General features: G+C 43.6%; 1 protein-coding gene across 1 annotated transcript; it reads left to right on the forward strand.

The window, feature by feature from the left end:
• The first annotated feature begins 20,224 nt into the window (after window positions 1-20,224).
• On the forward strand, window positions 20,225-22,113 carry LOC149178834 (uncharacterized). The gene is made up of 3 exons (XM_089422248.1): window positions 20,225-20,601; window positions 21,619-21,852; window positions 21,999-22,113. Exons 1-3 carry the CDS (start codon window positions 20,225-20,227, stop codon window positions 22,111-22,113), a joined length of 726 nt encoding a protein of 241 aa, XP_089278374.1.
• The last annotated feature ends 334 nt before the right edge of the window (window positions 22,114-22,447 follow it).

The raw sequence follows: 22,447 nt of genomic DNA on the forward strand, positions 1-22,447 counted from the left end.
CCAAAAAATATTGTAATAGCATAAAACAAAACCAAAAACGAATGATCCGTGTGATCATTCCGAGTGATTCCCATTCATCTCTATGAACGGACGGTGGAAGAAACAGTAGAAAACACCCTCTTTGAATTCCTGAATTTTCCATTGTCCCCTATTCAGCTATGCGACCGCTTTGGAAAGACGATCAACAATCTCATTCCTTTCCCTGTATATATGAGAGCATACAATAAAATCAAATTGTGATTTTAATGTAAAGACATCATCCAGCGAGTCCCTGAGTGTGTGCAAGTGATAGTGATGTACATTGTTTATCCAATTTACAGCAAGCTGTGAATCCCCATATATCTTAATCTTTTAACAATTTTGTTACCTTGCGAAAAGGATAAGGTGTTTTAGATTGTTCAGCTTGGCAAGCTTATTAGTGCCCCTGCCCAGTCCAACTTGGATTCTGTAGGACACAAGATTATTGATGTACAGGACAGCCCCCCCCCAACAGCCCTCGGCTTGGGCAGAACCATCAAAATACCCCCACGGATAACTGGTATCGATACATTCATGTGTGATGGCCTGAGGTGGTTTGTTGTCAAGGTCTTCTGGAATCAAATTATATATGGCCACCGAATTGGTACAGGGGGTTAACTAGTTGACCAAAGCATCCAGGAAAATATTTATGTTCCAGTTGATCCAGATGCCCCAAAAAACGATCAGGGGCAGATTTTTGATTTTGTGAGAATGAGCCCCAGATCACCAATTATGCCATGTGTCACCGATGTTAAGGCTAGACCAATTTGTCTACAGATTCAGGCGAGAGATTATACTTGACCAGAGTTGGGCCGTCACCAGACAAGAGAGAAACAGGTGGTTCATATCTTCCATGTTCGATTTGTAGAAACAACATCTTAAGGGCCCATGAAAAGCCCAATGCATAAGGTCTAACTCTATTGGAGCCTTATTTGTGAGTATGCACCACATAAACAGTCTGGATTTTGGGGGAGCTTTTAATTTCAAGAGGTGGCGCCACCACCAACTGATATCACCATTTTCCCGTGCAGTCATAGTGGCCGCATATCCAGCTTTAGGAGTATATCTGACATGGGGTTCCATGGCCTAGATGAGCACATCTTCCTGATCATTTAGCCTGATATTGGCTTCCTCAAGAACCCCAATGTACCGATCCCATTCCCCGAACCATCTATTCGGAATGTTTAAGACCCTGTGATCCATCCAGCGCTGAGGCATCCACTGATCAAGTCCAGCAACTGCGATATTTGTGATACTTGAACTGGAGAGGTAATTATGTAGGTCCCTTGGAAGAATATGTGAATTCTCGCACCCACCCCAGGTGTCCGTGCCTAAACGCACTTGATCTCCTTTCCTCATTTTCCATGCTAGCCCGTTCTTTATGATAGAAAAGGATTGGGATATTGCCTTCCAGATAATGGAAGCTCCAGTCGAGTTTATAATAGGGATGCGGATCCAATCCATTATTGAGAGGGGATGAATATATTTGTAGAAAATTACCTCCTGCCAAAGGCTTCGAGACTTGATGATATGCCAACCCATTTTTGCCGCAAGTGCCATTGCAAATTGCTGAAGGTTTTTTATGCCCCATCGCCCAATTTTTTGGGCTTCCCAATCCTATGCGAGCTTACCCATGAAAAAGTCCTCCCTATTTTTTTACCCCGCTAGAGGAAGCCACAACATATTTGTTGTATCTTGTTTAGGATGCCATTGGGGATCCAAGCCAGAGTCATCCAGTAATCTGGGATAGCCTTGAGGACCGATTTTATCAGGGTGAGCGTGCTTGCCCTGGAGAGCCAATGTTGCTGCCAGATGTTGATTCTGTTTTCAATTTTTGCAATGAGCCAGGCCCAGTCAGCTATATGGTACCCATTTTGTTTTAGTTTAAAACCCAAATATTTTAACCCAACATCCATATCGTGTCTAACAAAATCAAATTGTTGGGCTACATATCTTTCCTCATTTTGAAGGCAGGTCACAAAAATGATCGTGGACTTCCCATAATTTGGTTCCATACCTGTTGCTTTGCAAAAGAGAGATAAGATGTTCTTGAAAGCATGTGAGTCATGAAAAGAACCATTTAGAAAAATAAGTACATCGTCTACAAACAAAAGGTGGGAGAGAGTGGTCATATTCGATATCCAGACACCCCCCAGGTCTCCCGCCTCACGAGCATTTTTAATCAGTCTACTTAGTCCTTCCATGATGAGAAGGAAGAGTAGGGGGGAGAGTGGGCACCCTTGTCTGAGCCCTCGTTCTGCATGAAAAAATCATAGGCAACACCATTGATAAGGATACTATAGGAGGCAGATGAGAAACAACACATAATCCAGGATATGAAAGAGTGGGGGAAGCCGATATGAGTGAGAATGAGTTGGATATAAGACCAACTAGCCCGATCAAAGGCTTTGGAGAGGTCAATCTTAAGGATGATGGAATTTTTATTTTGTTTTTTGATCGAATGGAGGGATTCCTGTGCTGTCCCTATAGCTTCATGGATCTGGCACTGACTGAGGAAAGCAAACTGTTCCATGGAAATCATCCGAGAAAGTATGGGTTTAACACGAAGGGCAATAGTTTTGGAAATGATTTTGTAGATGTTGTTGTAGAGGGAGATGGGGTGGTAATCATCAAAGGTTGATGGATTGTTAGTTTTTGGGATGAGGGCCAAGAAGGTCGCATTAAAGTCTTCATACATTCTGCCTACGCTTCTGCAATTCTCAATAGCCTTTAAGAGATCAGTACCAAAAATCTCCAAGAAAGAGCTATAGAATTACACCGGCCACCCATCTGGGCCCAGACTTTTATCTTTTTTAAAGCATTTCAACACAGTTTCAAGTTCCCCTCTTGTGACTGAAGAGATTAAGGCCTCCACCTCTTTAGGCCCGACAAATCTAGGCAGTGCTTCTGTTGTTCGGATGATTTCCGAGAGAGTGACACCACTAGGGGCCTTATATATTTTAGAGAAATGACAGACACCCATATCGGCCAGCTGCGCATATGTGTTTCCTCTCTACCATCTTGGTCATGTAGCTCCCAAATTGTGTTGATTGACTTTCTTCCCCGGGCGAATTGGTGAAAAAACTTGGAATTTTCATCCCCTGCTTGTAGCCATAAAGCTCTGCTCTTTAGCCTCCAATGCTCTTCTTTCTATCACAACAGTCTAATTCTTTCCGATTCTAGGTGGATTAAATGCGCCTTCGATTCTGCCGAAGCAAGACAAGCAAGCCCAGAGGCTTCCAAATTTTTGAGGGCAACCTCTATCCTATGGAGATCGGCCTCATCTTTCCTCTATTTTTCCTTTGCCCATTCAATGGTTTTTGATTTTATGCATGCCAATTTTTTTGATATAACCTTGGCCGAGGAGATAAGATCATCCAACCTACAATGAATCCAAGATTCAGAAACTAATTTACAAAACTCTGCATCAGGTAACCATGTCGAGTTGAATTTGAAAGGGGTCCGGGGTTTGTAGTTGTCATCCCTGATCTACAAAAAAATTAGGGAATGATTCGAGATCCCACCTGAACCCACCCATTGGTGAAAAAGATTTGGAATAGAAAGGAGAGGGGCCTTAATTAGAAATCGGTTCAGCCGCCTAGCCAACACCGCTTCATCCATTCTTCTATTCCTCCAGGTCAGCATAATCTTGGCAGAATCGATGTTTAGAAGCTCGTGTGAGTCCAAACAATTTTCTAAAAAAACCGAGAGGTGATCACATTGGGCTCAGCTACCCCATGATTCTGCCATTCCTAGAGAGAAATTTAAATCTCCCCCTATAATCAAATTTTCAGTTTGCATGAAGTCGGCTTCCATAAGTTTGCCCCAAAATAGTTCCCTATTGTGACATGGGCCATAAATGTTGACGAGCTTGAAGGGACGGTTGAGGTCTGAGGATGTAATGTTAGCGCCCAGGAAACCCTCACCCCACCAAGCGTTGTGTAAATTTATAGATATTTTATTGAAGCCCATGGCACAGCTGCCCGAGCAGCCCCTTACATCCAGGAAGTGGAAATCCCAATCTGGTAGGAAACTTAGAAGCAAAAATTTAACCAGGCTCCCTTCTCCCAGTGTTTCTTGCAAAAATATGACATCAAGTCTCTCCGAAAGACATAACCTCTTAAGAGCCAGTTTTTTGTCCAGGCTGGCTAGGCCCCTACAGTTGAAAGAGAGGCACTTCATGGGAGAACATTGTGTGGGTTTCCCTTTGCTCTAAGGACCCAATCAATGGGGTTTTGAACCCCCGAAACCACTTTAATATCGACCCTCTTAATGGCTTTGGAGAGTTTGGGTTGTCTGCCGCAGGTGGGGGGTTTAAGGGGATGGAAGGGAGGGGATCCACTTCCAACCCATAGGTTAGGGGCTGAGAGGCAGGGAGAGAGCAGAGGTAATATCAATGGGATCCACTAGAAGTCAGGCTACCCCCCAAGTAGGATCGGGCGACACAGAGCTAGTAGAAGGATTGGAGGCTAGGAAAGAGGGAGGGGCCGATAAAATAGGGCATACCGGGGAACACAACTTGCTAACCTCAGAAAACAACCCAGACAAACACATAGAAGCAGAAACAAATTTTGAAACCATACAATCATTTGAAAATAGGGGAGGAGGGGGGGAAGGAGTACCCGCGAAAGCCAAATCTCTGTCCCATGCTCGGGTGAGAGGAGTCACTAAGGTCATTGAGACCGGTTGAGAGGATGGCACCTTCGATCCCTGCAAGTGAGGCTTTGATTCTTCGAGAGGATCCACCAGTGAATGGAAATTCGCCTCCATCATTTGGGTACTAGCCGATACTGGTGACTTAGGAGGTTCCTTCTGCTTCCTAGATAGTAAGGGGCAATCTTTGTACAAATGTCCCACCTCGTGGCACCTTCGACAACGGAAGGGGATGCCTTCGTAGTCTAGAATATGTCTTCTAGTGATTTCGCCCATCTGGAGCAAATAACTCTCCACCAGGCCCTCTTTGGTGTCAAGATGCACCAGAATGTGAGCTAAAGCCATGCAACCAATGTCTTGGTGTTGGCTTGAGCGGGCCTGACCCAGGTTCAACATTAATCAGCCAAAAAATCCCTACACTACTAGCCCTTTGGGCATCAGCCAACGGAGCATGGACCAAAGTATCAATTGAAGCAGTATGGGGGGATGCTGGAACCAAGTTTCCACACCCTTGAGATGGTTGTGATGTCATTTGATCTCTTCTATCCCTGCCTTCACGCAGGTGATCTTGCTCTAGGGCTTGTAAGACAAACCCTTTATTCCGACATTCAATACCTTTGCGAAAGTATACGGTCGACCTTCGCACAACCCTAACCTGTGGCTCAGGTACTTTCGCGTTGCTATGGTAGTGTGCAGTGCAGATTCCTCAATTATCCTAAGTGATCTGCTTATCTTGTCAAATACTTAAAGTTATCACCACGTAAGTAGATATTCGTGATTGCATTCAATTATTCAATGTAATTGCATTCATTCGTGCACCATATAAGCATGATAAAGGAAATTTATACACAAAATATCCAAAACCCATCAATAGAACAAATACACAGAAATTTCAAAATAACTCCTTTTATTAATATCTTCCAAGTATTACAGACTCTGTTCACCCTGCACACACAGTTGTAGGGGTTCATACACTCAGCTGTGGACTTCTACCCTAGGCCTCTGTGCACTCAGCTGTAGAGCCTCTACCTATGCTAACCCAAGACTTTAGACTTCTCTCTCTAAAGCTGCGACTCTCTTACTTCTTCTATCCATCCATCTCTATCTCTAACTACTTAGATCTTAGATCTTTTTATACAATCCCATGGTCCGCGAACCATGGGTAGATCTCTTATAGATGACTTTACTTTACAAAACTAAGGGTGGACTACCCTTTGTGACACATAATACCTTTGCACTCTGCGACCACAAAATGCAGAGTCTTTACAATAATATTACAAAAACTTTACTTAAACATGGGCTTTTAGCCCCAAAACTGCCCTTGGGGGATCCTGCTCCCAACAGGCCCCCAACACAAACATCGTGACTCGCCCTCGAGTCACTCGGCAGGTGCGAAGATCTTTGCGCGAAGCCCGTCCAGCTCGACCCTGAAGACTGCAACTTCGGCTACGCATTGAGCTGCTGCTTGCTTTGCATATTTGACTGTCTTCTTAGTTATTGCCCCTGCGCTGTCATCCTGAAGCTGTTGTTGCATGGCTTGTAGAGTCGCAAGCTTTACTTCAATGTTTCCTATAACTGCATAAGCTTCCTCCAGCCATGGTTTGAGTCGCGCCTTCAACACTGCTTCCTTGTGCAGCATTGCATCCTCCTGTGCCTTTAGCTGCTTGGCTTCTCGCAGCTTAGCTAACCTCTGTGTCAGAACGACGGTTCATGCTGTGCCCTTAACTTCATCATAGCAATGTTGGAGTTCGCGTGCTTCCATCTCGAGCCTTTGGATGTTTGGGTCCTCCTGCAATCCGGTAAGGACCTCAAACGATTATTCAAACAACTAGGTGCAGTCTGGTACTGCACTCTCCACTACCGCGATTGCTTCTGTGACAACGACCACCCGATGTTACTTTACCTTTGGTGGTGTTGAAGGCTAAGCTCTCAACTGAAGCTCTGTAATCTGCGAGTTCATCTCCAACTGAACCCACGCCATCTCTGTCCGAGTGTCGTTCACCCTTGTGGCCAATTTATGGATGCGGACTTCGGCTGGATCCTCCTCTGGAATGGCGAATTCTAGGACCATTCTGCAGGCCTCCTCCACGACCTGTATGATCTTCTTTCTCTGACTAGTCACCTCAACCTTGGCGACGATGGCAACATCCCTTTGCAAGGCCATCTACTCATTTTTTATTCTCTATTCGCTGATCACTTGGAGGGAGTGGTGCTCACGAGCCCTCAACTCTGCAATTACTCCATCCTACAAGGAGTGGAGTGCTTTGCACGGGAGTGCTAGGTTCAATCCTACTCCCTTGAAGGCACTAACAGTGTGACTTTCAGCCTCATTTTCTGTTGTTAGTGCTCCATTCGGTAGCACTAGCACACTGGAAGCCTTCGTGCGCATCATATCGACAACCTCTGATGTGCCGATAGCCAAGTTGGTAGACGCCATACCAACTTGCGATGCGCAGGCCTGTAACTCCTACAGTCTAGTCTGGATGGCCCCTAGGACGATCTGCTGCTGCTTTTCAAATTGTTGCAGGGCCTCCGCAGTGACATCTCTGACTATGTCACCGATGTCGTATAAGTCTCCCTTCATTAGTGTGATGGGGTCCAACGAGGTCTTGGTTTCCTTGGACTTCTTTCTGGACCCTCCCTTTTCTGGCTCTCTCGGGCGCTTAATACGGCCGGACGTCTCCTAGGTGTCCGCGTCGTGCTGCTTTGTGTCCTCTTCTTCAGTTGCAGGTAAAGACGACTACGTGCCTTTGTCAGAGCCCCGCTCTATGCCTCTTGTTTGTTTTCCTGCCTCCTTTCCTGTCTGCTCTGCATGTCCTTCTCAACGGCCTCCTTCTTCCTCTTCTCGACTAGTTGTGCCATCTTTAGCTTGGCCTCATCCTTCTTATTTTGTGTGGCAGACTTGCTTCCACCCACTGCCAAGTCCGTGGAGGTGCGCCACTCCGCTGGCAATTTATCTAATACCGCATCGATGGCATCATCTGTGGCTAGGTACCAGTGACCCAGTGACATGTCCTTTCTTCACACCATCTTCCAATCGTGCAACTCCCTAGCTTGGGCAATGTAGTTTATAGTCTCGCGCCTCCTTTTAGCTGCCTGGGGTGCTAAGACTGTGCTACTTTCATTTAGTCACATGGCCGGACCATCGGTGTATGGCTTCAAGCGACTGCCATTCACCTTTCCTGGGAAGGGTTATCCATTTAACTTGACCAACTGTACCGCTCCTTCGTCGGTAATCTCCTTAATAACATAAGGCCCTAACGAGTGCATCCTGAATTTTTCGGGGAATTTATCAAACTTACTATCATACAAGAAAACCAGATCATTTACCTTAAATGCGCACAGTTTGATGTGTCGATCATGCCATGCCTTTTCACGCTGCTTTTGAACCTGTTGGTGAAACCTAGCCAAAAATATTTCTTCTTCGAGCTCATCCAGCTGTGCAAGTCTCTCTTCCAGGGCTCTGTGATCTGTCATACCTGTGAGCGCTACTATGTGCAGACTAGGCACAATGTATTCCATAAGCATTACGGCTTCCACACCATAGACAAGCCTAAAAGGGGTTTGTTCTGTCAACTTCTTTCATGTCGTTCGACAAGCCCGCAATACTTTAGGTATGCATAGGTCCCAATCACTTCGTCGAGCATTGAAAACATTGGTTAGCACATTTTGAAGCACTTTGTTGAACGCCTCCACTGTCCCGTTAGCCTATGGGTGATAAGGTGTGCTCTTCTGGTGATATACCTGAAATTCCTCCATTAGTGCGTTGATCGTCTCATTTAGGAAGTGTGTACCACGATCATTCATCAAGATTCGTGGACATCCAAATCGCGTCAGTACATGCTCAATTAGGAATTTCGCAGCCATTGCTCCCATGCAATCCTTCACCGACTGCGCTTCTGCCCAACAAGTCAAATACTCTGTCACAGTGATAATGTACCTCACCCCTGTCTTCCCTTGTGGCTGAATGGGTCCTACAAAATCTATTTCCCACTTCTCGAAAGGTTGCAACGTCATTTTTGGATTCAAAAGCATTTCATCCCTCCACGATGGCTTGCTCGTTCTTTGACGTACATCACACGCCTTGCAATATGCTTTTGAATCCTGATGAAGGGTTGGCCACCATAACCCTGCGCATGGAATATTCTATGTGGTTTCTTTCCCTACATATTGTCCTCCCGCGGCGCCCCCATGAGCATCCGCAAGGATGCTGCTTCGTTTGAACTCAGGTACATACCGTCGCAATATCTCATCAGTCCCCATCTTGTATATATGCCCAACAATGACAAAGAAATCTACCGCGTGCACCACTAATTCCTTCTTTTACTGTACAAAGTATGCTTCCGGTGCAATTCTTGTTGTTAGGAAGTGTATTATATCCTCAAAATGACCATCCGCGACATGCACTGCAAATACCTATGCACCAGGCATTCCTTCTTCCAAGTTAGTAGGTTCCTCGTCTGTTTTGCGCGACAAATGGTCTGGTCCCATGTTCAATCGTCTAGGCTTCACAACAACTTCAAAATCATACTCTTGGAACAATAAGATCCATTTGCAGATTCATCCCCCCAACATAGGCTTATTGACCAGGTACTTCAGCATGGAGTGATCCGTATACATCTTAAAATGGCCTCCTAGCAAGTAGTGCCGGTACTTATGGAGCGCATACACCATAGCTAGCCCCTCGCGTTTAGTGGTAGAATAATTCTTCTCTGCTTTGGATAATCTGCGGCTTGCGAACACAATAAGATAGTCCAAGCCTTCTCCTCCATCCTGTGTTAGTACTTCCCCCAACGCTACACATGACGTGTCGACATGTACATGAAAATCTTTCTTCCAGTCTGGGAAGAATAGAATCGACGCAGTAACCATATTTTCTTTCAATATATACAAGATTTTCTTACAGTCATCGTTCTAGCAGAACTTGACATCCTTATTCAACAATTTTTCCATCGGCACGGTGATCTGGGCATAGCCTTTGATAAACTTTCTGTAATATCCCGTATGTCCTAGAGTAGCGCACATCTATTTCACACTCCTTGGCGCTTCCAAGTTTAGTATCACCACGATCTTCACGGGGTCTACCATCAGTCCTTGTATGCAAACCACATGCCCCAATAGGTTCCCAAAAGAAACGAAAAACAAACAATTCTTGATATTGAGTGTGATCTGGTATCTTCGACAGGTATCTAGCATCAGGCGGAAACTTGCTACATGGCGCTTAACCAGCCCAAATACAATCTAGTCATCAAAATATACCTCAAGGAAATTATGAATAAAATCCTTGAATGCCGCAACAACCATGCGCGAAAAGATTTCAGGCGCATTCTTCAATCCAAATGGCATTACGATGTATTGAAAACAACCCCACTCAGTCATGAAGGTTGTCTTGCTCCTATCCTCCGATGCTATTTTTATTTGGTGGTACCCAGAGAACCCATCAGTGAAGGAATATGCTTCCTGGCCACCTACATTTTCCAACGCTTCATCCGTGAATGGAGTCAGGAAAGGATCATGCACACAAGCGTCATTTAGTTTTCTGAGATCCACGCAGATCCTTATCTCATCCTTTCGCTTCTTCTCTTGCACCATCATCGGGCTTACTCAATCAGATTCTTCCACATGCTCAATGATGCCTGCCACTAGCATCTTGTCTAGCTCTAAGCTGACCTTCTCCTTGTATTTCAGATTGAGGCAGTAATGCCTCTGCTTAACTAGCTTTGCGTCGGGCTTTAACGTGATCTTCATCACTCCTAGGTCTCCGATTATTCCTTTCAGATCCGTAAACTTGGTAGGGAATAAGTCCTAGTATTTGCAGAGAAATTCAATGATCTTATCCACCGTCGCGTTGTCCCAGTGGTCTCCAATCTTCGCAAATTTGGGTTTTGCCTCCGTACCAATATTCACTTGGTTTGTTTTCACCAGCGCGGTTATATCAGGGTTCTCAATCTGCAGTCCTTGAACCTCGCGGTGGCCTTCTGTTTCTGGAATGTTAATCTTTTGCAGATCCTCATCCTCATCTTCAATAGTTACATTATAACATTCGAGTGCGTGACTTAGTTGAGTAGCCCATTCAGGCTGAATTAGGTCTAAAGGATCCTGCGGTATCCTAAATATGGCTGCTTTCACCTCTTGTAGCGCTTCATCAATACTGTCAAACCCGTCCTCAAAACTGAATGTCATCATGAATCCTTCGCATAGGATATCCCAGTCGCTTGTCCCATGGCGGAGCTCTGTTTCTATATACAAATTCATTGGGATAACATCCAGGGTATGACAAAACAGGTGCAGCCACTCAGGTTGGGGCTTTTCTTCGTAAGTCTGCGTCCATTCGTCCAGATGTGCGTGCAGATCATTCTGCCCATCATACTTGTCTGTCAGTCGCATCTTAGGCTTCCCAAATCGTGTTCTCATCATCCTCCTACATTCACGCCAATCATCAAAGCTTCCCTTGTGCGTACCCCACCATCTTGTGGGCGTAGCGCGCAGTGCCTAGTCCAAGGCCTGGAAGTGCTGCTTTTCTGGTACCTCCCTTTCAAATGCATCCAAAGAGATATCTACCTCATTTAGACCTTCATAAATGGGTAGATTTCTTGCCTCTGACAACACACAACACATCGACCAGGTCATCATGTTGCAATTCAACGTAGTTACTTCGTGTAACCGATTCTGCCAACATTCTATTTCTTCGTCGAAGTCCGAAGTGCAGGAACTCTCGAAATCCCATGTAATCCGTCCATTCATGGTGGGATTCACCCTATCTTGGTCTCATAATGTTATCTTATAGATGTAGTCCAGATCATCATCACTCTCATAATCCTGGGATGGTTCCGTATAGCGCAATCCTTCAGCAGGATCTAGGGGTATTATTATGCGCAATGATTTCTTCTCAAAGGTCATCTTTCTCTTCTTCGGATTGATTACCCCATTCATATCAGTAGCCCAATCAATTCCCAGGAGCACACGGTAGGGATTGATATCATCCAATATCTCTATTACTTCAAAATCTGCTAGCGCGCTTGCTCCCTCAATGTCCACGGTCACCCCCTGCAGCCGCCCCATGGGGATGATTTTCTACTGATTCACCATCCTTAGCTAAATTCGAGACCATTGCAGCTCAGGTCTCCCCATTCGATCCTAAGTCTGCTTTGGTAGGACATTCACATCTAACCCTAGGTCCAAAGTGACCTGATCCATTTCATACTCTCCTATTTGTGCGATCAGTCTCATCTCCCGTCTCGTCCTCCTTTTATGCTTGCCAATTTTTCGTACTACGCGTGACTGAACTGGCGCAGTCCCAACGCATCTATTGATGAGTTATTGTAACCCTTTCACAACCTTACTATCGTGCAGTAACTTCATACAGGTTTCCAGGAAAGTTGTGAGCATAAAAGGGTCCATCTCCGACTCAGGCTTATCCTTGCTTCCTGAGGTGGAGGCCTCAACGAAGCTCTTCTTAGCTTCCATGAAGGTTTCAAAAGCACGCTCCAAATCGAACTCAGCCTCTTTCATCAAGGCTTTGTGAACCCATGTACTGTCTTTTGGCTGTTTCCCTTGTCATTCCCTATTGCGATCCCACTCCTGAGCATTATATTTACGTTCGGATCTTCCTTGCGCAACTCAGATCTCATCATCTGTAGGTTCTGAGTCAGTGGAGGTGGTAGCGCCCCTTTGTCTCGTATCCTAACTATCAACGTAGGACAATCTTCTGTTTCATGATCAAACAATGTGCAATACTTGCACGATGGATACATTGGATTAGTGCAATTGTGGGCATAGTGTCTTGGTCCTCCGTAATTGTAGCAAATCAACTGTTCGTGACCTCTACTAGGTCCTCCTCCGCCTTGGCCTAGTCCGCACCCCTGAAATCCTGTTCGTGCCATCCCTACATTCTAGTCAAGGGGTAGCGTTTTGGCCTGAACCTTGTAGGAAGGAGTTCTATCCATCATCAATTCATAGCTCCTGCAAGCACGCTCATCATGTCCTACTGACCTACAAAAGTTGCAAACAACTGTTGTGGTGCTTGTACATACTTCTGTAGCAAGTGACAATTATCCGTGGCATGTTTTCCGGCTACCTAACAGATAGCGCACCATAATGTAGGCCTCGCGCTAGGCCCTGCTTGAGCTTCCAACCTTAAAGGCATCGATCCTCCTTCTGCAAGGTAATTCACAAAGACCGGGTTATGGTCATTTTCATGACCCTGACTCTTGCATTTCAAGCACCATACCTCCTCGCGTACCTCTGGTTGAACCGTCCTGTCCTGCTTCAGACTTTGCATCTGAAGGCACAGATTCTTTAGCTGTACATGGATCTACTGAACTCCTAGATTAGGATCTTGCATCAGAGTCTCATGTAGTCTCATGGCAATCTCCAAGGCATCTTCCTGAGTTGTTATCTTCTGCTGCGACAACGCACTCCTTAAGTGTGGTAGTAGCGAAGCCACAAACCACTCACGATGTTGTCCATCTGTCAAATTCATGTTGGCTTCGCGGATTGTACATTTCAGCCTTTGATCTAGTTCCCAAGGCGTCTCACCTAGTTGCATCGCAATCTCTTTGAATCCCACAATCAACTACACCTCAGATTTAGGTATGCTAAATTCCCTATTTAGTGCTGCTTGGGTGTCTTCTACTCCAGCATTCGGGTTATCGTTAGAGTACTTAATACACCAGGTTAGCGTGCGATCTTGCAGAGCGCTAACCAGTGTCGACTTCTTTATATGATCATCTGTAACACCTTGAGCTTCCCATACAACCCTTACAACGAACCAGAATTGGTCCGGGTCCTCATTTCCCAAGCCTTTGAACAAAGGCAACTTCACTGTATTTGCCATGTTGAACCGCGGTGGAGGTGGTACGGGTGAAGTTGGAGGTGATGGCGATGAAGTCAGAGGTGATGTGGGTGTAGGGGGTATTCGCGGGAATCCTTGTCTTATTAACTGAATAGCACTTCGCAGAGAAACCTTCGCTATCCCTTCTTCATCCCTTCACGGAGGTGAAATCAAGGGGCTATACTCTGGACCCTTATTTCCTTCATTTCTGTAAATTTTTCCGCTTTGCGTAATCTCGAACATCAAAGTAGCTGCATAACCCATTTTTCGCACAACAATATTTTAATCCAAGTATTCAAAGATTTTACGTACTTACCTCGTGGTCCTTTGAAAAAGTGTTGCTCCACTTCGTTATAACTGACTGAGGTGTCGACTGCGAATTCAGTCACAAGTCCTCGTATGACGCGATCGAGCCAATGATCGACAGTGTGGGCGATCTTATCATTTGATGCTTCCAACCTTTGCACTAGCTCTAGGGTCCACACAATAGGACCGTCAAGTTTCCACCTTCCTTGACTATCTGCTAGCTTCACGATCCACTCGTATAGCTCAATAGGGAAAGAGCAGAAAAAGATCTCATGGATCTATGTATACAGGTACCGGTCCAACCAATGTTCCTTTCTCAGTTGCGGGTTTCTGTTTTCCCGTGCCGCGAATTCGTGGATTTTTCTATCCAATTAGTCTCCAATCTCCTTCTTAGTTGGATTGCAGTGATATGACATGACACATCTCTTATGCAGATTCCGGTCCCGGCAACGGAACCATTTGTTGGCTTGAGGGGGCCTGACCGAGGTTCAACGTTAATCAGCCAAACAAATTCCTACACTACTGGCTCTTTCAGCATCAGCCCACAGAGCGCAGACCGAAGTCTCACCCGAAGCAGTATGGGGGGATGCTGGAACCAAGTTTCCGCACCCTTGAGATGGTTGTGATGTCGTTTGATCTCTTCTGTCCCGACCTTTGCGCAGGTGATCTTTCTCTAGGGCTTATAAGACAAACCCTTTATTCCAGCCTTCAATACCTTCATGGAAGTATACAGCCGACCTTTGCGCAGCCCTAACCTGTGGCTCGGGTACTTTCGCGCTGCTATGGCAGCGTGCAGTGTAGATTCCTCAATTATTCCAAGTGATCTACTTATCTTGTCAAATACTTAAAGCTATCATTGCATAAGCAGAAATTCGTGATTGCGTTCAATTATTCAATGTAATTGAATTCATTTGTGCACCATATAAATATAATAAAGGAAATTTTTACACAGAAATTGCAAAATAACTCCTTTTATTAATATATTCCAAGTATTACAGACTCTGTTCCAATTAGTGTAAATTGATTTTAATCTAAAATGTTAAGAGGGCTAAAATTCTTGAGCTATAAGTTTATTTCAAATTAATTTGTTATATATATTTTTTTGTAAGCTAGGGAGGACTACATCTTTATCATGTCCAACTTCTCACCCAAATCGGGGATAGCACAAGATTTGAACCCAAGACTTTTGGTTCCGTGAGACTTTGTTTCCACGACCATTACTAATTGAGCTACCCCAAAAGGACAATTTGTTATATATTTTTCTAATATAAATAGTTTTTTGTTTTTTCAATATAACATTATTTAACCTAAAACAATTATAAATATAATAATTTGTAAATCATTTAATTTTGTATAATTTAAAAATAAAAATTCCTCATTACGATCTCTTCAAAATCTAAAAAAAAAACTTAAAAATTATAATTTAATTGATAAAAAAAAATTACAAAGAAATTAAAAATTATAATCCAATTTAATCAAAATCACAATTTAATTATCATGATTTCATTGAATCATTTAAAACCACTTATTTGTTTATATAAACAATTTTGTATCACTATTTTTCCTGATTTCGAATTTAAAAAAATATAAATATTATCAAATTCAATATATCAACCAGAGAAAATAAAACCGCAAATTAAACATTCTACAACCTACCTTAATATAAATAGAACATTAACATTTATGAAAATTTTAGACTTTTGAACATTTAACAAACCTAATTATTAGTTACCAGGAATATGTCAAACTTGTTTGAGAGCATCAAATTAAACTTAAATACCAAAACATCCGAATCTTCCCTTTCAATAGATAAAATACCAAATTGATTTAGATATTCGCTTGATTTAGTACAAAAATATAATGACTAATACCCTCTTTGAGAATAAAGCTAATAAATATATATAAACAAGTTCTTTTTATTATACAGTGAATAATAACAGATAGACAAGGGATAAAGTTGGCATGATTTACATCATTTTCTATGAATGTAAAAGATTCAGTATTTTACTTTGAAATTCTCTTAATGCATTCACAATAAACTCGTTTTAATACAACGAGTATATTTGGTCACTCGGCCTTTTGGCCTTTCACTCCCCTCATATCTGTGGAGTGGTTCATATGTTCTCCGTTTTGTTTAACCTACTCACTTTTGGAACAAGTGCACTCTCAGTTTTCTCCTCGGAAGGTAACGTTGGTAGACTTCACGCTCTTGGTGCTTCTGTCACTCTCGCTCGCAGTTGTGAGGGGGTGGTATAGAGGTCAGTGTTTTTTCTCCCTGTTTTATCTTATATTTATATGCTTTTTTCATTTCTGTTCATACATTCTCTCGGGATCTTTTGTTCTGAAATCTATTTTATAGGGGCAAGGCTTCATATCCCTATGGAACTGCTGTTAATAGGTTGAATCTAGCTTGGTATATGCTACATTTTTGCCTATAAACATAAGCTGGTCTTTCTTATAATCATTATTAGTATTGCGTTTATTGGGTCTCTGAGATTCTTTTTCTCCATGGATTAATCTGACAAGATGCTCAAGGCGCTCTTCTTCAAGCTGAAGAATTCCTTTGTCATTTATAAGCCATGCTCTGATTTACATATTAGGATTGGGGATTGGTGGTGTATCCTTGTGATGTACTGCTGTTGTATAGACTACAGGGATACCTCATCTAGTTAGATGTCTTCATTCTCTGGTGTTTGTATGTTCATCTGGACTGTTTGTATGTTCGTGGCTTCTTTGGATATGGCGGATTAGCGGTTTCTGGTTTTCTGGTTTTGGGTAGGTCTCGCCCATTATCTCCCTCTCCTGGTTTTTTTTAAAAGATCTCCTAGAAGTTATTAGACATGTCCTCCATGAGATGTGGCATTGGTACTTAAGTGTACTATCCCACTGGGATCTTCCTTCTTTGTCAATATGGCGGCCTTATATCGTAATTTTCTGTACTTTCCCCCGTCCTAGCTTTCTTCTCACTGTTTGTGTCTTCTATGTAAAGCGCGTTCTTCCCTCTGGAGAATTCTAGGCGCAGTTCACTATGCTATCTCTGTCCCATCTTCCTTAACTTCCCCCATCTGGCTTTTTCTCTATCCTGGTGTTACATTCATTTTTGGATCGGGGGTAAAGATATCCTTTGTCCTTTCCTATCCTTTTCGCATTTAAGGAAGGGGATTTTCTATCTGTTGTTGGATTTTCTCTTGTATCGATGGATGGTGGTTCAGACTCTTCTGCCACGGAGGCTATGATCTGTGCCACCGTCATGGCGGAAAAGTCTCGTGAGAAGTCCACAATGTCTGCCGAGTGGCAGGCCACGGTGGATGATATGATTGTTAAGCCTACGTGGCATGGGAAGGATTCTTGGGACCACTCAAAGGCTTCTCTCTACAACAAAGCCAGGAATCCGGTTAAGACTTCATCTCCTCCTAAGGCCATCTCTCTGGATTGCTCACATCTCTCGGACCGTATTGGCAGTCTACAGGATCTTGCATTGATTGGCAGATGGCATTTCCCGATTATGGACGATGTTGTTATGAGGAATTGGCTTGATGAGCGGTGGAAGCCTTTGATCGGATACACCCCCATTATCTCTCGCCTTATGAAAGATTGGTACTGCTTCCATTTCCTTAAGGCTTCTGATTTAGAGATCGTTTTCAAGAGTCCTCGGGTCTGTGGTAGGAGCTTCCTTGCTCTCTATCGGTGGTATATCGGATTTGACCCATTAAAAAACACTCCATCAAATAGTTTGATCTGGGTTAAACTCCCCAATCTACCTCTGGAAATGTGGTCTATTGAATCCCTCACAGAGATTGGAAACTCCATTGGCAAATTCGTTTATGTGGATCCTTGGTGCCGTGGAGAAAAGGACAAAAGGATTGCGTGGATCCTCATCGAGAAGACTTATAAAGGTGGTTATCCTGACCATATTGAGATTGGCTGGGGTCGATCCTGTATTAAACAACGGTTAGACTTCTGGGGTATTCCGTTTAGGTGCTCTTTTTGCCATAGGACTGGTCATCTCATTAACAATTGTAGGCGTCATGCAAATCCGTCTTCTAGACTGTTTTTCCGCCGAAGCCGATTGGACCCGTCCATCAATCTTGCTGAGAAGCTTTCTTCATCATCTCTTTCTTTATCTGCTAATGATCCTTTTAATGTGCGGGTCCCATCCCACTCGGAGCCTCCCCTATCCCCTCGGCCGCCTCTTGTGGTCTCCTCTGTCGGGCCTGTCAATGGAACGTCCTCCTTTGTTATTCATGCTAATCTTGAGAAGGGTGGGCCTTCTAATTTCTTTTGCTCTGTCATTCCCGAACCTGCGGCCAGCATGGCGGTCCCTTCTCCCCCTCCCCTGCCCATGGGTGATTTCAATGTTGGTTCCCATTCTATTACCATCTCTTCCTCCTCCCCGGAGAAGTGCACTCGTCCTTCCACAAAGAGTAATGAGCCGCGGGAGACTGCCACCCCTTACAATTCTCCTGTGTCTTCTCCGGCAAACTGCATGGACAGTGATGTTGATTTTCTGCTCTATAAAAAATCACTTGAACTGGAGCCCCTGATCATTCATAAGCCTAATGGTCCTTCTTCACCCTTTATTAGTCCAAATTCCGCCAAGAATATTACTGTTAGGAAGAAACATGCAGGAGGTAGCCGACATTTTAGGGGGAGATCTATTGCTTCTGCGTCAGGTGTGAGGAATTTGGCCCTTGTTGATGTTCCAATTCATGATATGTCTGAACTTCAGCCCCTTAGAGCGAGCACGGCTAGTGAGCCTTCAAAATGACTTTCATTGTTTCCACGAACATCAGGGGTTTAGGTGCTAACCCCAAATTTTTGGCGCTTAGAGAAGTTTTCCTATCGACTCGTCCTAAGATCATTATGATCCAAGAAACCATGCACAGCTATCGGGACTCCATCTCATACTTTCGGAAAATGTTTCCAACTTGGTTCATGGTTGCTACTGAGGCAAGATGCCTTTCTAGTGGTCTGGCTGTATTATGGGATCCCGCGTGGATCAGTGCTAGAGCATTTAAGTGCTTTGCTGGTATTCTTATTTTGGCAACTCTCAGAGGCCATAGTTTTCATTTTAACATTCTGAATACCTATGCGCCCTATAAAAACAGATTCCCCTTCTGGGAAAAAATGTTTGCATCGGAAATTTTTGATCTTGATTTTCTGATTATTGCGGGAGACTTAAATTTCACCTTATGCTCTGATGAATGTTGGGGAAAGTGCCGTAAAAGTGACCCGCTGGCTGACCTTATTAAAATGGAGCTTCTTAACAGGAATCTTGTGGATATTGCACCTTCTAAAATGATGCCTACATGGGACAATGGTAGATCGGGCGATGCTTATATTGCAAAAAGGATTGATCGCTTCATTATTCATGCGAGCATCATCGAAAAAATGGGCATGCCCTTCTCATATATTGGGGCGGCTTTTTCTTCTTATCACAGGCCTATTGTACTAAGATGGAGGGTGAAGGGTATCAGAGTGGGTTACCCTTTCAAATTTAATCGGACTTGGTTGGAGGTCCCTGAATTCAATTCGCTTATTTCGAAAACATGGAAGGAGCTATTGGCCGGAGAATCATCCCCTCTAATGATGGATTTGAAAGAAAAAATGGTGGTAATGAGACAGGTGACAAAGGACTGGCAACAAGACAGGAAAAAAAGGGACAGGCAGTTGCTTCTTGATTTACAATTGGAGTTGGATCAACTCATTGGCTCCACCTGTACAAATGATCTTCCTCTCAGTATTAAGTGTCGCATAAGGGAATTGGAGATCAGTAAGCAAAAACTTCTTCTTCAGGAGGAGGCCACATAGAGGCTCAAAAGCAGAGCCTTATGGCTCAAGGAAGGGGACCAGAACACTTGTTATTTTCATAAAGTTGCAAATGCTAGGCGGGTCAAGAACTCAATCTGGAAAATTGCTGATGGAAATGGTGGATACTTCGTATCCCATCAAGATATCACAAATGAAGCATTGCGGCATTAGAAATCACAATACAAAAGGAAGGAACGCTACGACATTCAGGATGTTCTTTGGGGGATCGAATTGGCACCTACTATGTTCGACACTGATGGTATCACGAGTCTTCTCCAACCCATTACTGAGGAGGAACTTCTTGGCATTCTAAAAGCATTTTGTAAGGATAAAAGTCCAGGCCCGGACGGCTGGACCATTGAGTTCTATATTCACTTTTTTGACCTTCTCAAAGATGACTTGTTGCGGATGGTTGAGGCTTCCCGATTATCTGGAAGTATTCATCATAACACTTCATCCACTCTGATTGCTCTTATTCCTAAAAAAGACGAAGCATAATCTTTTCATGACTTCCGACCGATATCATTATGCAATATATCTTTTAAAATCATATCCAAGATTATTGCGGAAAGATTGAAACCGACGCTGGCTTCCTTCCTCACTATGGATCAACATGCCTTCTTAAAAGGCCGCAATATATTGGATGTTGTTGCCATCACACAGGAATGTATGTTTTCAATGATAACAAAATCTATGGATGCGGCCATTCTTAAAGTTGATTTGCAGAAAGCCTACGATTGTATGGATTGGGGATTCTTGAGGTGTTTGCTGGCTAAAATCGGACTAAACTCACAATCCATTGATTGGATCATGTCTTGTGTAGAAAATGTCCATTATTCGGTGCTTATTAATGGAATTCCTTCTCCATATTTTCCTGCGGAAAGGGGACTTCGCCAGGGATGCCCCCTTTCGCCTCTCTTATTTATTCTAGCTATGAACACTCTCAGCCTTCAGATAAACAATGCAGTGGCAGATAAAAGGTGCAAGCCGGTTAGGATCTGCAGGGGTATCCATGTTTCACATAATCTATTTGTAGATGATGTGCTCATCTTCGCCATGCTGTGTAGGTCGACATGGATATGCCTCAACGAGATTCTAATTAGGTTCCAGAGGGCCACTGGGTTATATATTAACAAAGGTAAATCTTCTCTTCACCATAATGATACAAACTTGGAAATGGTTATATGGATTGCTGATATGCTCAGTATTGGTTAAAAATCGATTAAAGATGGCATGAAATATCTGGGCTTTCAATTAAAAGCCAAAGGTTACTCTTGTGTTGACTGGCATTGGATCCTGGAAAGGTTCTTTAGAAAAATCTCGGCCTGGGAACACATGACACTCTCTCTGGCCGGGAGATTCATTCTGTCACAGTCGGTCTTAACGCAGTTAGCGGTGTATTGGGCTCATATTTACTCTCTTCCGGCTAGCATTATCCTCAAGATAAATCGATTGCTGGCTAATTTCATCTGGGGTGGAAGTTCCAATCAAATCAAAATCCACCTAACGAAACTGGAAATGATCTCTATGCCAAAGAAGTACGGTGGTTGGGGCCTGCTTGACATGCATTCTTTCGGTAGAGCACTGTTATGTAAATCGCTAACGAGGGCCATTTTCGGAGAATCCATCAGGAAAAAATACCTGCAAGATAAAGATCTTGTCTTTTGGTATCGGAGGGGATCTATCGGAATTAGCCACGGCTCTGCTATATGGCTCAGTCTTAGGAAAGTCCAACATTACTTCCTGCAACGCCTAAGTTGGAACCTTTACTCTGGCGACCGTGTCTTCATCGACATTGATTCCATTGCTGGCGATTGTGGGCACTCATGCATCCCTAAACGTTTGTTACCTTTTCTCTTCAGAAATGGCATATTCACGTGGGATAAAATTATTTCATCTTGGTGCGGCCCTATCCCTATTTGGAAAGACACACATGAACTTCACATGCCTATCACGCTTCATTCAGATTGGAATTCAGTATTAAACTTTCTATGCAGTTTGGGCATCCACCGATCTGGTACTGCAGATATGCTAATATGGAGTGTTCCAAATAAAAAACTGCCTGTTAGAGTAAGAGACATATATGCAGATATGATTCTTTCAAAGGCTGAAATCTCATGCTCTTTATTTCCCATTAAATTCTGGAAATTGGGTTGCCCTCTTAAAATGATATTAATCTCGTGGCTGGCATTCAACAACCGCAATTTGACATGGGACAACTTGCGGAGGAGGTACTGGCATGGTCCGAGTAGATGTCCCATATGTGAGGCTGCAGAGGAAACCAACCTTCATCTGTTTTTTCAATGCGGCTCCTCCTTACAGATCTGGTACGAATTGTCTCTGCTCTTTGGTTTTTCTCACAATGTTTTTGTTACAGTACAGGATGCTTTCCAATGGTGGAGTGCGCAAAAGGTATCTTGGCGTTCTCTGTTTATCATCGTCTTATGGTGCTTATGGAAATGGAGGAACGCCAAGATCTTCTAGGAGTCTAAAGAGCCTCTGATGTCTTCTTTGCAACATATTTTAGCCACTCACGGTATGTCGCCTGTCAAGGAACCCAAGAAGGATGTGCAACGAAAAATTGACGAGACTATCCCTCTCAATACTCTGCCCGCGGCCTTCTTTGATGGGGCCGAACAGTTCAATATATTTGGATGCGGGGTTCATATAATCATGGATGAAAAGTTGCAATATTTTTTTATCTTGGAACGGGGGGAGAGGTACAAACAGCTTGGCTGAGGCAAGGGCTTTAGCTGGACTGCTTGCTTTCTGCGTGTTTATGGAGATTCAGAACATTTCTATTTTTGGGGACTCGAAAGTCATGAT

This window comes from Pinus tabuliformis, chromosome 4_1 (genome assembly GCF_031772625.1).
Source record: "Pinus tabuliformis cultivar Carrire ecotype Pingquan chromosome 4_1, CPIR1, whole genome shotgun sequence".
Lineage (NCBI taxonomy): Eukaryota > Viridiplantae > Streptophyta > Pinopsida > Pinales > Pinaceae > Pinus > Pinus tabuliformis.